Source organism: Channa argus, chromosome 13 (genome assembly GCF_033026475.1).
Source record: "Channa argus isolate prfri chromosome 13, Channa argus male v1.0, whole genome shotgun sequence".
Taxonomy (NCBI): Eukaryota; Metazoa; Chordata; class Actinopteri; order Anabantiformes; family Channidae; genus Channa; species Channa argus.
In genome coordinates this window covers 3,116,122-3,129,368 of record NC_090209.1, presented here as the reverse complement: position 1 = coordinate 3,129,368, position 13,247 = coordinate 3,116,122, and the positions used below count along the sequence as shown (strand labels likewise).

The window sequence follows — 13,247 nt, the reverse complement described above, 5'->3', positions numbered from 1 at the left end:
AATTTCTGAAAACGGTACTTATACTAGAGCATCTTTTAGTTTTTATGAACAATTCAATGAAATCAAAGCTTCAGGAAAATAACTGTTTAGTGGTCTTAGATGTTTTTATGTTTTGTATGTGTTTGTGACTGAATAAACGGTTTTTAAACAAAACTTTTGTCTTTGAAAATTGATTGAAATGGTTCCTAAATGAGCAGTAAATTGTTCATTTACAGATTTGTATTTATTTTTAATAGAGGGCTGTATCTGAAATGCAGTAGAACCAGGCCAATTCATTTCTTTCTGCTGTACTCTATCTATAGACATTTAAGTTTAAGATTGCAATAAACTTAAGAATTTAATCGTAGTTTGATGGTATTTACCTATAGAAATGTTAAACAACATAACAGATCACCCAAAGTTTAGCTAAAGTAAAAGCATTGAAACATGTGATGGAGTTACTTTTAACCCAGGTGTGGGATTTTTGAAATGGCTCTAAATTACAGTATTCTTGCATATAGCCCTGGGTTTTACATGTGTAGACTGAAAACCCAAAAACACACCACAAGATGAAAACCCCTCATCAGCAGTAAGAAAACCAGGTTAGAAGAAGCCAAAGTGTGGAGGAAGAAAGAATCTGCTTATGCAAATTATCCAAATCACTGAAACTCATCTGTAAATGCAGTGGAGGTAAAGTCATAGCTTGGGTTGCATGACTGTGTCTGGAAACAGGAGCTTTGATCTTTATTGATCTCAGTCGTGTGGAACATTTGAATCAAATCACCAGACATTAACCCAGCTGAACATGGGTCTCCCCTGAAAACTGAAGGAACAAAAACTGAAGGCCTTTGGTGATGTCAGTGAGTTGTGTGTCATAACCAGGCTCACAGGTCATGACAAACTGCAAAAGACACAACGTAACCACAGTTTAATGTTCATAAAAGTAATTAAGATAATTCAAAACATCTTTTAGTCAGATGCATAATGTGGATGTGTGTAAATACTGTGTAGAATGAGTTGTTGAAGTATAACCTAAAAGCAAACAGTGGTAGGAGCCAATACTGGAAACCATGATCCCAGATGCTCCGATTCTGGCAGAGCTGCTGTCAAGGGAAACGCACACCCACAAGGGATTTTCAACTAAATGTTTTATTTAACTTACATTAAAACGATCTGCTCCAAACCTTCATCCGATACAAAGGTGCTATGTTCAATGATGGTTAATGTATGTAGGTGTCAGTAACATCAAAAAAAGGCTGAAATAATGAACCATCACTAATTGCACTCATACTAAAAAGCATGTTTTTTGAAATGAATACTCCATATTGTTGTTAATAAAACGAATCGGTATTCAGCATAAGAGACGTCACATTTGATTTGACATGGTAACAAAGCTAATCGCCATTTGTATTTCAAAAGGTCAAACAGTAAAACCAGTTTGTGGGGTGACGTCCATCTCATGCAGAGATGCAGATACAGTTTCAGCTGCTACAACACAAAAAAGTATATAATTCATAGTTATGATAAAATTGTAATTAATTTATTTCAGCATCAAATATAATTACTTCTTTGTTCTGAATGTTCTACATAACATGATTTCAAAATGATCCATTTCATTATGTTTGTTGTGATTCTCTTCCTGCTTACCTGTTCCTGCTTTTGTCATCTGACGTGTTATACACACCTGGATACGTGCCCCTCATTAGTCCCTACACCGCCCTCACTTTACACTGTGGATCTACAAAAAAACACTTTCTATCGTGTTTCTTTTAAATGACTTGACTCTGCCTGCCTGAAACTGTGATCGTGTGCTACGATGAAACCGGAATTCGATTCTATAAACAGATCTTAAACATCTTAACAAATCTGCACGAGTCCTGCACTTTTGGTGACTGTGTAAACAGGTCAGCACTTGGAGGCGTGCGTGGTGGTGGAGTCATTCGGTAAGGAGTCTCGCTGTGAGTGTGTGCGACAGAGCAGCAGCAGTCGGAGCTCCGGAGAGACGCTGCTGGAGAACGCGGAGTAGATCCAGGGGTTGGTGCATGAGTTGAGGCTGGCCAGCAGCATTAGCAGGGTGAACACTGCACCTAATAATAATATATCAATATATTAGGAATAAAACAACACAGAGACACGTTTGGGGAATAAACCACTGCACCAAAAATAGTGTTTTTCATGTGTGTTTGCACCATTTTGAGGTGGTTCGGGGTCCCAGGCAGCCCACAGCTGGACGCTGAAAAACGGTGCCCAGCAGAGCGAGTAGACGAGGACGATGACCAGTGTCATCCTCACTGTCTTCGACATGGCTGCTGATACCTCTCCACCAAGTGCAGAGGGGCCTTTAGGTATGGGGCAGTGGGCAGCAGAGGGTGCTGCTGGGTCAGGCAGCATGTCAAGCCTCAGTTCAACTGACAGGAAACACAGACATACTTTGTTTCTGAACAATTTCAAATCTTTCTGCTAAATCCCACATACTGCATTTACACTTTACTGTCTACCATAACACAGTTTACAGCTTTGTTTCCTTCCTTCTGCACAATCAGTTTATCCAATTAAAGCATGAATATCAAACTTGTCTTAGACGTGTAGAGCAGTGGTTCACTGCTGTGGTTCAACTATAACCCACATAGTAAAGGCAATAACAAGGTATTTTGAGTAGAATACTTCATATGAGCACTCTATATATAACTTTCTATACAGCTCTTTTGAAAAAGTTTTGACAAAAGTGATGCTGTGTCTAAATTAATTACAGGGTAAAAGATGATGGCATGATGTTTAGCAGCAAGCCACAACAGTTTAGCTCATTTCTTCAGCCTGCCTTCCTCTGATTTATTCTAAAAAAGAGGAGAGACAAAAAATAAATAAGCCAAAATAAAATGGGTGTGTTCTGTGCACTGCACATATACTTTATATTTAGTAATCTGTAAAGTATAATATAAACATTTTCTCACATATAGAGCCAGGTTCTTTACTGTGATGCACTAAACCCTTGAAGGCCTATAATAACAGGAGGATTAGTGACAGTGACACATAAAGGCTAAACGAGGCTAAAATGGTGATGAGTTTTTAGCTCATTATCTTAGTTTACACTGTTACCATGCTGACTTTTTCTAATTGGCACTAAACAAAGACGGATACAGAGCGAAAGTCAAAAGGAGGATTCATCCTCTGGGTACCTCACATTTTTCCAATACAACAGTGAATAGCTCTCACCAGGTTGTACAGGGGAGTAAGTGTGAGTATCACAGCGTGAGGTGATGCTGTTGGACCTGAGTGAACCCGTGGGCAGGTGCTGATGCGTCAATCCAGGCTCGAAGTTGGTTTTGCACCCAGTGTTGTTGAAGATGTGAGGTGAGACAAAAAGAGGTACATTGGACCTCCCTCTGTCCACTCCCCCTCCCCCCCCTGCACTTCTCTGGTTGTCCCGGCTGGTTGAGGGGAGGCAGGTGGGGGACATGCGGCACTCTGACCTCAGGTACAGATTGTTGTGGATCTCCTTGAAGATTCGCACCTGACAGTAAAGAGATGGTAAATGTCCACAGGTGTCCAGCACTGTTCATCTGCTCATCACCGCACAGAAGACACCAAGCAAAACTTTTTAGATGGTGGAACGAGCTACCAAACTGCACGCTCAGCAAACTCTCCCAATATTCATAAAACTGCTGAAAACAGATCTCTTCCGGTTCTTCCTATGCACTTAGATCTATATTTAAAAAAAAACAAAACTTCCATTCTGCTCTTTCTCGCACTTGCATCTCGTGAAACTCTTTTCTGATATGACCTTGATGTTTTCTCCTTGACTTAGATTTTTGCTAAGTCGCTTTGGATAAAAGCGAAAGGACTAAACGTAAATGTAAATCTGTTATTATTAGAAGCAGCGTTCTGTGTCTCTGCCATGACAGAAATGAATAATAAGTGCCCCTCTACCTGGCAGACAGTGATGATGAGGACAGGGAGGATGAAGACAGCCAGGGTCATCCAGGTCACGTAGGCTTTGAGGCCCCAGAACTCAGCAAAGTGGCCCCAACATTCATAAACCCCTGGGGCCACTTCTGAACGAGAGAAGATGAAAACCTAGAGTGGAAAGAAGTGTGTGTGGGGGGGAACAAAGAGATTTGTGACTGTGTGTGTGTGTCTGCTTAGAATATATCAGGTGACCGTGGGTTCATTTTGGTTGTTGACAGTTGGGATATGTAGAAAATATTTAAGGTTGATGTTGAATGTTGAAACTACTGACCATTCATGTAATGTATTAAATGACCTTTTAATAAAAATGCATGCATTGTTTTTGAGTTTTAACTCTTCAGTGACTCTTTCTGTATTTTAAACAGTGACTGTTGTAGCTTTTAATAGGGATAAAAATAATGTTTCAAACTTTCTAACATGCTACAGCAAATGTGAGCTGTAATTTGTTATGAAGGTATTGGTACAAGCTTTTACAGCAACACACATTGCAATGTAATGAAGCCGGATGTGTGTCCAGATGCTCCGCAACATGATCCTAAAGGTCCGAGGTCAAACTATCCATCACATCGTTCCTGCTTCTTATTGATGCTCTATAAATAATTTATATCATATTAGATATTAGATAAAATATCAACAACTATTTATAAAGTACACTTAATTTGAAAGTTCTATCAACTTTCCTTTTTAATGTCAGCCACCCCACCTGTGGCAGGCTGAGCAGCAGCGATAGCCCCCAGGCCAGCAGTATGGCAGCATTCCACCGATGCATAGCCCCGCCACGGTGGGCCTGCAGGGGGCAACAGATAGCATAATAGCGGTCCACCGTCATGGCCACAATCATGTAGGAGGAGGCAAACATCCCCAGAACCTGCAGGTATTTCACCAGACGACAAAGGAAGTCGGGGCCAGGAAAGCGGCCTTTGGCATCCCAAACCAACTGGGGCAGTACCTCAAAGAGGAAGAGGAGGAGGCGGAGGAAGAAAGGGTGAGGAGAGGAGAATGAGGGAGAATGCAGAAGAGGGTTGCACCCCCAATGTGTGTTTGCGTTACCTGGAACAGTGCTACCACCAGGTCAGCCACACAGAGGTTAAGCATGAACTGGTGCAGCGGGTTGTGATGTAGTCTCCTCCGAAGCAACACTGTTAGCACCAGCCCGTTACCAAACAGCGCCATCACCAAGGTGGCTGCCAGCACCACCACCTCAGCCACTGCCAGCACGGCGTCACGCTTCACCTCCGTCCCATTTGTACCAGCCTGGGTCACAGAGACCAACGGCCAGTCAGTGGACGGGTGCGTCACTGTTTGCGTGGAGACTGACATGTTGGCTGACAGAGGAGAGGAGATAAAAACCAAACAAAGAAAGGGGACAAAGATAAAAAAACATTTTGACTGTCCCACCGGAGACTAAAGAGAAATATAGGCCACTTACCTGCTTTGATGTAGCAAGTAACAGAGAAAATTGATATCATTCACATGGTTCACGGTTTTTTTCAAAGGTCTGGAGCAAGAGCCAGCAGCCAGTGAGCCTTACTTAGCATAAAGACTGGAAACGCGGAAACAGGGAGTCTGGCTTTGCTCTGTCCTAACAAAGTTTTCCTACCAACACTTGCAAAGCTCATTAATGAACCTCTTTTATCTAATCTGTTCAGTTATAATGTCTCTAACTTTTTATCTAGGCCAAGCGTTAACTTTTTAACTTGTGAAATATTTTGGTTAGAACCAGAAAAACCTCACACTTCTATTAGTATAGGTATAACTCAGGACCAGTGTGCCAGTAAGACTGAGCTGCCTTCTTCTAAAATCAGTGGCCATGTTTGTGGTTTTGGTGAATTTATCTTTTAATAGACCTCAAAGCAACAAGAAAATGAGAAGCTGGTTCATGTTCTGACTCATTTCCATTTGACACATTCATACTGACAATGAGATTAACAATCAGCAAACATGACTGTTATCATAGGTGTTTCTGCAACAGGGTGTGTAAGATAAGGACAATAATAGAAACTTCCCCACTCGCACCCCAAAGAAGGGGCGAGTGGGGAAGTTTCTATTATTGTTATTATCTATTATAGTTTTTATATAAGCCAGATGAGACTTTTTGAACTGCACACAACTCAAATACATCTTATAACTTTCTAAGGTCTTTGATAAAATATCTTAATCTTTAAAGTACAGCTGTAAAGAACCAGTACTAATCTACAAATGTAGATTAGAATGTGCCTGGTATTTAGCCAATTAGTAGTACAAATCCCATATCTTAGTTCTGGAATGTTCTGCCAGGATGGATCATAGTGTGCTGTTATATCAATGGTTATGAAACATGAGCATTACACTGTTTGCAGTTTGAGGATAACGACCATCTACTGACCATTTCGTCCCTGATCTATTTACTCTGGACGAGTCTATAAGCTGCATGTTGGCACCAAGTATACTTTACCTTATCTTTATCCCCTCCCCCAAAACACACACACACACACACACACACACACACACACACACACAAACAAACAAAATAGGTGTACGTCTGGGGTGAGGCTGTAATGAGCACGTCCATTGTGAAACACTGAGATGGGAAACATGTTTACAGCAGTGCTTCACACAGTTTTACAGTTCAACACACAGGGGCCTGCTGAGAGGGCTCCTCGTATTTACCAAGTGCGAATGTGATGGTTGTAATTAGGTCACAGTGTGACCACTCCTCACTAATCAGTAGGACAGTACACACTAACTGGCTGTAGGGGATTCAAGAAAAAAATACTGCAGATGAAAGTGGTAGAAAGTTGCATTGTACATTTACTCTTTTCTGTTACCTTATACTTTTTTTAATGTACTACATTTATTTTAAGAGTTGTTCATTACAAAGATTATAGAAAAAATAGAGATATTTTGTCCTTTTCTCCCCCATTAATCTTCTGATGACCCCTCAGATGTTTCTCAAGACCCTTAACTGGGCCTGACCCCTTGGTTGGGAACGATTTCACTAAACTACCACTAACAGTCATGTAGCATCAACACATACTTCTACTTTTAATAGTTGCTGGTTTCAGTACTTTACTTTTATTTGCAATACAAATTCTTACATTGTTATATTAGTACGTCTCAGTAAAAGATACGACTAGTTATTTTACTACTGTCAACAGAAAAGAGTAAGGAAAGCTGCTGTTTAATCCATAGTAACAATGAACAGGTCTCACACTGCTCTCAGCTCCCCCTGCATTTATTATTCTTGTCCTGAAAAGTAGCTTTGGACTTAAAGACTACTACTACAAGCAAAATTTGTATGTTTATAACCCACTTTTGATTAAGAAATCACAATCTTTTAAATTACACAACTGTTAAACTTATTTAGTCTGCAAGTGGGAAAAAAACTTAAACTTAAAACCACCTTAAAGACACCGTACAGTTTCTAATTAAATACAGAATCCATTTCAGTCCATATAGCTGATGGGCTTTCTGGTTCTCCAATTGCAAAACCGAGTTTGCTGACATCTCTTGCACATGTAAATCAAATTAGAAGCCCAGACACCGGCTGTTCAACGGTTTCTCTCATCCACCCTTCACTATACACCTCTCAGAGCATTTACTTTAATTTTTTCAACTTCGACAGATTAATCCATACACAAAAGAAAAATGCCAAAGCTGCAACCGTAACCTGTCCAACCACTTCTACAGAATTTATTTTTCCCATTTCAATAGAAGACAAAGGAAATCAGGAGCAAAGTAAGAGCAACTGTAGACAACTTACTCACCCAGTCCTCAGCATCAGACGGAGCATCGGTGGGAGTCAGGACAACCTGATCGCACACACCAGCTCTATCCATGCTGTGTGTGTGTGTGTGTGTTTTTTCCTCCTCTATTTCTCTGAGGGTGACCTCTGCCAACTCATGCTGCTGTTTCCTGTCTCCCCATGTCCTCCCTTGGTCCACTCTCTTCTCCCTCCTCTTCAAACCTCCCTATCCTCACCTCTCTTCGTTGTAAGAGAAGCAGAGGAATAGGACAGACGGGGTTCTTGGGTGGAAAGCATGTGTGTTTCGATGAAGTGATTCTCAGGCTGTGTAGGTGAATGATGTAATTTCCTGTAACTGGTTGGATATTGTGCATGTTGCTATTGGTCCTACTTTGATCCACATAGAGTGCAGGACTATCCACCTGCAGCTCAAATGAGATTTCTGCTATTGGCCTCTCAGCATGATCAAAGCCCTTTAATACGCTCATTAAACTCATGTGTACGTGTGATTCTGCCTCAGCTGGCGATCAGATAGGGTGGGAACAGGTGGAGAGAGGGAGGAGAGACAGTGTCAGATGTTGTGACAGATGGGATGTGAGCTTGTTGGAGAGAAACGACAAGAAAGCAGCAGCAAGAGGGCAGTTGTCTCTCTCAGCAGCCTTTTTCTCCCTCAGTCCTGCCCCCTGTTTTTCCTCCCTCCCCTCTTCTGCATTCCACCTCTTCCTTCTCTGGCTCTCTCTGACATTGCAATAATCTGTTTGCTTTCACTCAATTTCTCCCTCATTTGGGGAGGCCTCTAATTATTGAGGGGCCCCGCTGAGTGACCGTAAACACATGCACAGAGACACACGAACGCACACGAGGCTGCACAGTCCTCGAACGGTTTTTCCTCACATTGTGCGACTAGAAAACCCATTTCTCATGTGTGAAGCAGTTTGTAAATAAGCTTCACCAGTCACTTGGAAATTGCCATCATGCTTTTACTTCCTTGCAGCTTGTATAGTGTGATTTAGTAAATTGCAATCTCAGATCAACCCATCAGTAAAGCATTAGGGTGACAGGGGCTTTGCTGTTATTGCCCTAAGTTGCGGAACTCTTTGCCTCCTGATATTCCTGCTATATCTGAACTTCATACTTTTAAATCCAAATTTAAGACTCACGAGCATTTGAAGTAAAAAAAAAGCAAAAAAGTTAAATTGAGGACTTTTTCTGATTTCGGAAAATAAAATTGGAAAAAGTCCTCAATTTAACTTTTTTTTGCTGACAACAAATCCCACAAAAAGACTAAAACCAACAAGGTGTTAAATGTTCTGCACTTGTAAAGCGCTTTTCTACCTATTGGCGCTCAAAGCGCTTTACACTGCATCTTATTCACCCACTCACACTCACAATCACACACACATTCATACACCGATGGTGGAGCTGCTATGCAGCTGGCCAACACTCACTGGGAGCAATTAAGTTGGGGTTCAGTGTCTTGCTCAAGGACACTTCAACATGTGACCGGAGGAGGTGGGTAATGAACCAACAACTGTGAGATTGGTGGACAACTGCTCTACCTTCCTGCACCATAGTTGCCCTCAGAAACAGTCAGGTGGACGACATCTTGTGTAGACGCTGGAATCTGAAATAGATCAGTGACTGTAAAGTATTGGTAGGGGAGAGTGTAGCCAGACAACACAGGATTTAAAATGACTCTGGTGGTGAGGAAGATAAAGAGGACAAAGGCAGAGCAGAAGACGAAGTGGTGGAAGTTGAAAAGGAAGAATACTGTGTGGTTTTCAGGGAGGAGCTGAGACAGAATCTGGATGGTTTGGAGGTGTTTCCAGATGACTGGACCACTGCAGCTAATGTGATCAGGGAGACAGGTAAGAGGGTACTCGGTGTGTCATCTGGAAAGAGGAAAGTGGACAAGGAGACTTGAAAATCTAGAGAGGTGGAGGTCTGCTCTGGAGAACAGAGGAATGAAGCTTAGCTGCAGTAAGACAGAATACATGTGTGTGAATGAGAGGGACCCAGGTGGAACAGTGAGGTTACAGGGAGCAGAGGTGAAGAAGGTGCAGGACTTTAAGTACTTAGGGTCAACGGTTCAGAGCAACGGAGAGTGTGGAAAAGAGGTGAAGAGGCGAGTGCAGGCAGGTTGGAACAGGTGGAGAAAAGTGTCAGGTGTGTTGTGTGATAAAAGAGTATCAGCGAGAATGAAAGGAAAGGTGTTCAAGACGGTGGTGAGACCAGAGATGTTGTTCGGCTTAGAGACAGTGGCACTGAAGAAAAGACAGGAGGCAGAGCTGGAGGTAGCAGAGCTTAAGATGTTGAGGTTCTCTTTGGGAGTGAGGAGGCCAAAGAGGAGATTTATGGATGTAGTGAGAGAATATGAAGTTATAGTATATGAAGTTAGTTGGTGTGAGAGAAGAGGATGCAGAGGACAGAGTTAGATGGAGGCACATGATTCGCTGTGGCGACACCTGAAAGGGAACAGCTGAAAGAAAAAGTAGAAGATCACTTTGTTAGTTTCTTGAGATAGCAGAGATTCTTTCTCAGGTTTTTAGCTTGTAATGTCTTCTTCACAAGCTTGTGTTTGTGGACTTTTTGAACACACACATTTTGAAGTGATTACACTCTTTTTCTTGCAAATAAAAATTGCTGATTATGGTAAAATAATAGATCATTGCAGTTTAACAACAGTGGCTCGTCGATTGTAGTTCGATTGATCTGACCCATTTATAAACATAGTCAGCTGCAGCAGAGGTTGTGACACAGAGCCACAGACTTTACTGTCTGATTTTTGCAACAAAATTTGTTCCGCTTCTCTGAGTCATAATTTAGTCAAATTTTTTTTTAAAAAAGCCACAATGTTCACCGTGAATAAACATAAAGGTATCATGGGAAAAAGATCCCTCTTAAACTCCTCAGTTACAATTTTAATGCTCGTTTGACTATAAATAAGATGAGTAAAGGCTCAGGTTGTTTCGGACCAGCAGGGCAGTAGCTGAGTGTTCTCTTCTAAATGCGTGTACCTGCATGAGGGTGTTGTCAACAATCATGCTGTCGAAGGAGATTTCAGGGTAACTGCAGGCAACCGCTTTTTAACAGACCAGGAAGAGGCCAAACGTCCTGCTGCAGGAAACACATTTTGAGTGAAATTAGGATGTGTCATGTGTTTGATAGAGAGGAAGAAAGATAAATAAAATAAGAGGAAAAGATAAAACACAGGCAGAAACTGACATGTCGTTAGCATCTATGTCCTTTTCTCAAGCTGTTCTAAAAGCACAGTCAGCGATACGTAAAGATTCGTTCCTGGTGATATGGAGACATTCTACAACCCCTGGTAAACTTTGCATAGACAGAACAAAACAGCAAATAGAGACACATGTTTTAATTTGTTATTCTTTGTGCACAGTTACAGGAAATTTACTGTAACCTTAGTTATTGACACACCTCATGCTCCAGGCTGCTTCGCTCTCCCACTGTGTTCTCCTGGATGATCCTCCTGTCAGTGTTTCTGTGTCATCACCTCTCATTTCTGGGAGACACTGGCAGTGCAGAACATTGGCAGAACGATCCACAGTGGTGCTGCAGAAAGAAAACCAAGGAGAAGACAGATAGAGTCAAAAAGAGGATAGCAGCAGAGAGTTGTTGTTGGGGGACAAAAGTTTGTCCCGTTTTTTTAAATGTCATAACTAATTAAACACAAGTTTTTTTTCATCGACTTAAAATTTCACGCAAATTTGGCTACTACAAATCAGAAATGTAATCAACTTTTTTTTTATTAATTTATTAGGGAGATGCAAACTTTTACACCTATGTAATTATTATTTTACTATGACCATTTTTGTATACAGTCCCTGACCATTTTTGTTTCCTCTAATAAAATAACATTGGTACTAGCTGAATGCACAGTATTATTATTTTACACTGAGGCTTAAGTGTGCATCCGCTAACATTGAACTAACACTAACTTTTAACCACTTAACTATTTTCTGCTCTGGGTATGAAGTGAATTGATGGCATCATTTTTCAAGCATTTTCACTTAACTTCTAGCGCCTATAGATGTCGCACAGTACTGCACACTTATCGAATTTCCAAGGCTTACACATACATTAAACGCTTAACTTTAACTGCGTTGTGTGTAATAGCCACCATACTCGGGACCACACTGACAACTTTAAAGTCCACTCATACACCGGACAGTAAAAACTGATGGGAAGCACTTTAGTATGAGGAAAGGGAGTGATCTGACAACAGTATGAGTCAGTTAGTGACTTCATTTTAAGTCTGTCATTTTAAGTTCAGTATGAGTAAATTCTCACCGGAATATTTTGTTCACACATACACACGTTTGGGAGGCTCTGGTCTAATGCCATCTTCAGAAACTAGAGTCACTGGATGTCTGCCTCCATACTTTGCAGGAGGGACTATGACACACACACACACACACACACACACACACACACAGGGAGAGATAAGAGGTGCTTCCTGATAAAATCCAGTAGGTGCAACTCAAACTACTGAGAAGACAGGCACACTGGCTATTCTGCTAATTCTAAGACTACTGCCTGTGTGAGCTTTAAGCAGCCATGGTCACTTTGGTCTGTAGTCGGTGGATGGAGGAAGGAGAGATTCAGAGCAGAGGAGAGAAAAGAGGGAAGTTAGCAGGACAAAGAGGTCGGGAACCTTCTCGTGGCATCACTAGCATATCAATTAGACCAAACATCCCTACATCTGTATATGGAATAAAGACACGTTGGCATATCTAATATCTGCTTTTTTTTTTAGATTTTTTGCAAAGAAAGTATAAAAAATCAAGCCCTAATTCTGCAAATAAATAGTAGGCTATACAAAGCAAATCTGGGTTTTTAATATTGCGTCACGCTTTTGACATTCTTTCTTGAGACTTCAAATGCAGGGATCAGAACATATTTCATACATCTAACACTCCTGGTCTGCGGAGGCAGGGGATGTAAATTTCAGAAACAAAAATGCATTCATGGTTTACTGATATTTCTGCAAATAAAAAAAAAATCAGTCGCATTTTTGACTGATGCATTGAATAATGAGCCAAAATGATACTGTTCGTTCTGCATCCACCTCTCTCATTTCAGGAGAAAGTAGGAATCCAAGGCGTTTTTATTTGGACATTGCCGGGCTCACTGCTTAGCAGCCAGCAGAGAAGGCCTTCAGTCATGTTTCTCTCCTCTGGCTGAACGAAACTACAGACAACCACCAGGAGGCGACAATCCCCCAACATCCACATGGACGGGACAGTGGAATTCTACCTGTTACACCACTCTGTCATTTTTACCCGCTAAATAACGTCAGGTACATATTTAACATTTAAATTTACTCGTTTACATTGCGTTTTTTTTTTCCCAGTGTCACTGATTAAATATATGTTAAGTGCAACTATAAAACAGAGAGTGGCCCCGACACTGACATACTGCAACAGCAGTTACATGAAGGATAGTGTTATATTAATACACAAATGAAGATACAATTTTAATTAAACTGAAAACTGCGAGCGGACTAATAACTGCGACTATACTACAATCACTCGTGGGCCACTTGAAGAAGAATTTC

The 13,247-nt window shown here is 41.2% G+C and overlaps 1 protein-coding gene across 1 annotated transcript; it reads right to left on the bottom strand.

Annotated features, from left to right (window-relative positions):
- Positions 1–33: 33 nt before the first annotated feature.
- LOC137139378 (vasopressin V2 receptor-like) lies at positions 34–8,866 on the bottom strand. The gene is made up of 7 exons (XM_067526537.1): positions 7,692–8,866; positions 4,996–5,270; positions 4,649–4,894; positions 3,907–4,053; positions 3,193–3,490; positions 2,169–2,387; positions 34–2,066 (listed from the first exon to the last, which is right to left on the bottom strand). Exons 2-7 carry the CDS (start codon positions 5,263–5,265, stop codon positions 1,885–1,887), a joined length of 1,362 nt encoding a protein of 453 aa, XP_067382638.1. The 5' UTR covers positions 5,266–5,270; positions 7,692–8,866; the 3' UTR covers positions 34–1,884.
- Between the last annotated feature and the right edge of the window lie 4,381 nt (positions 8,867–13,247).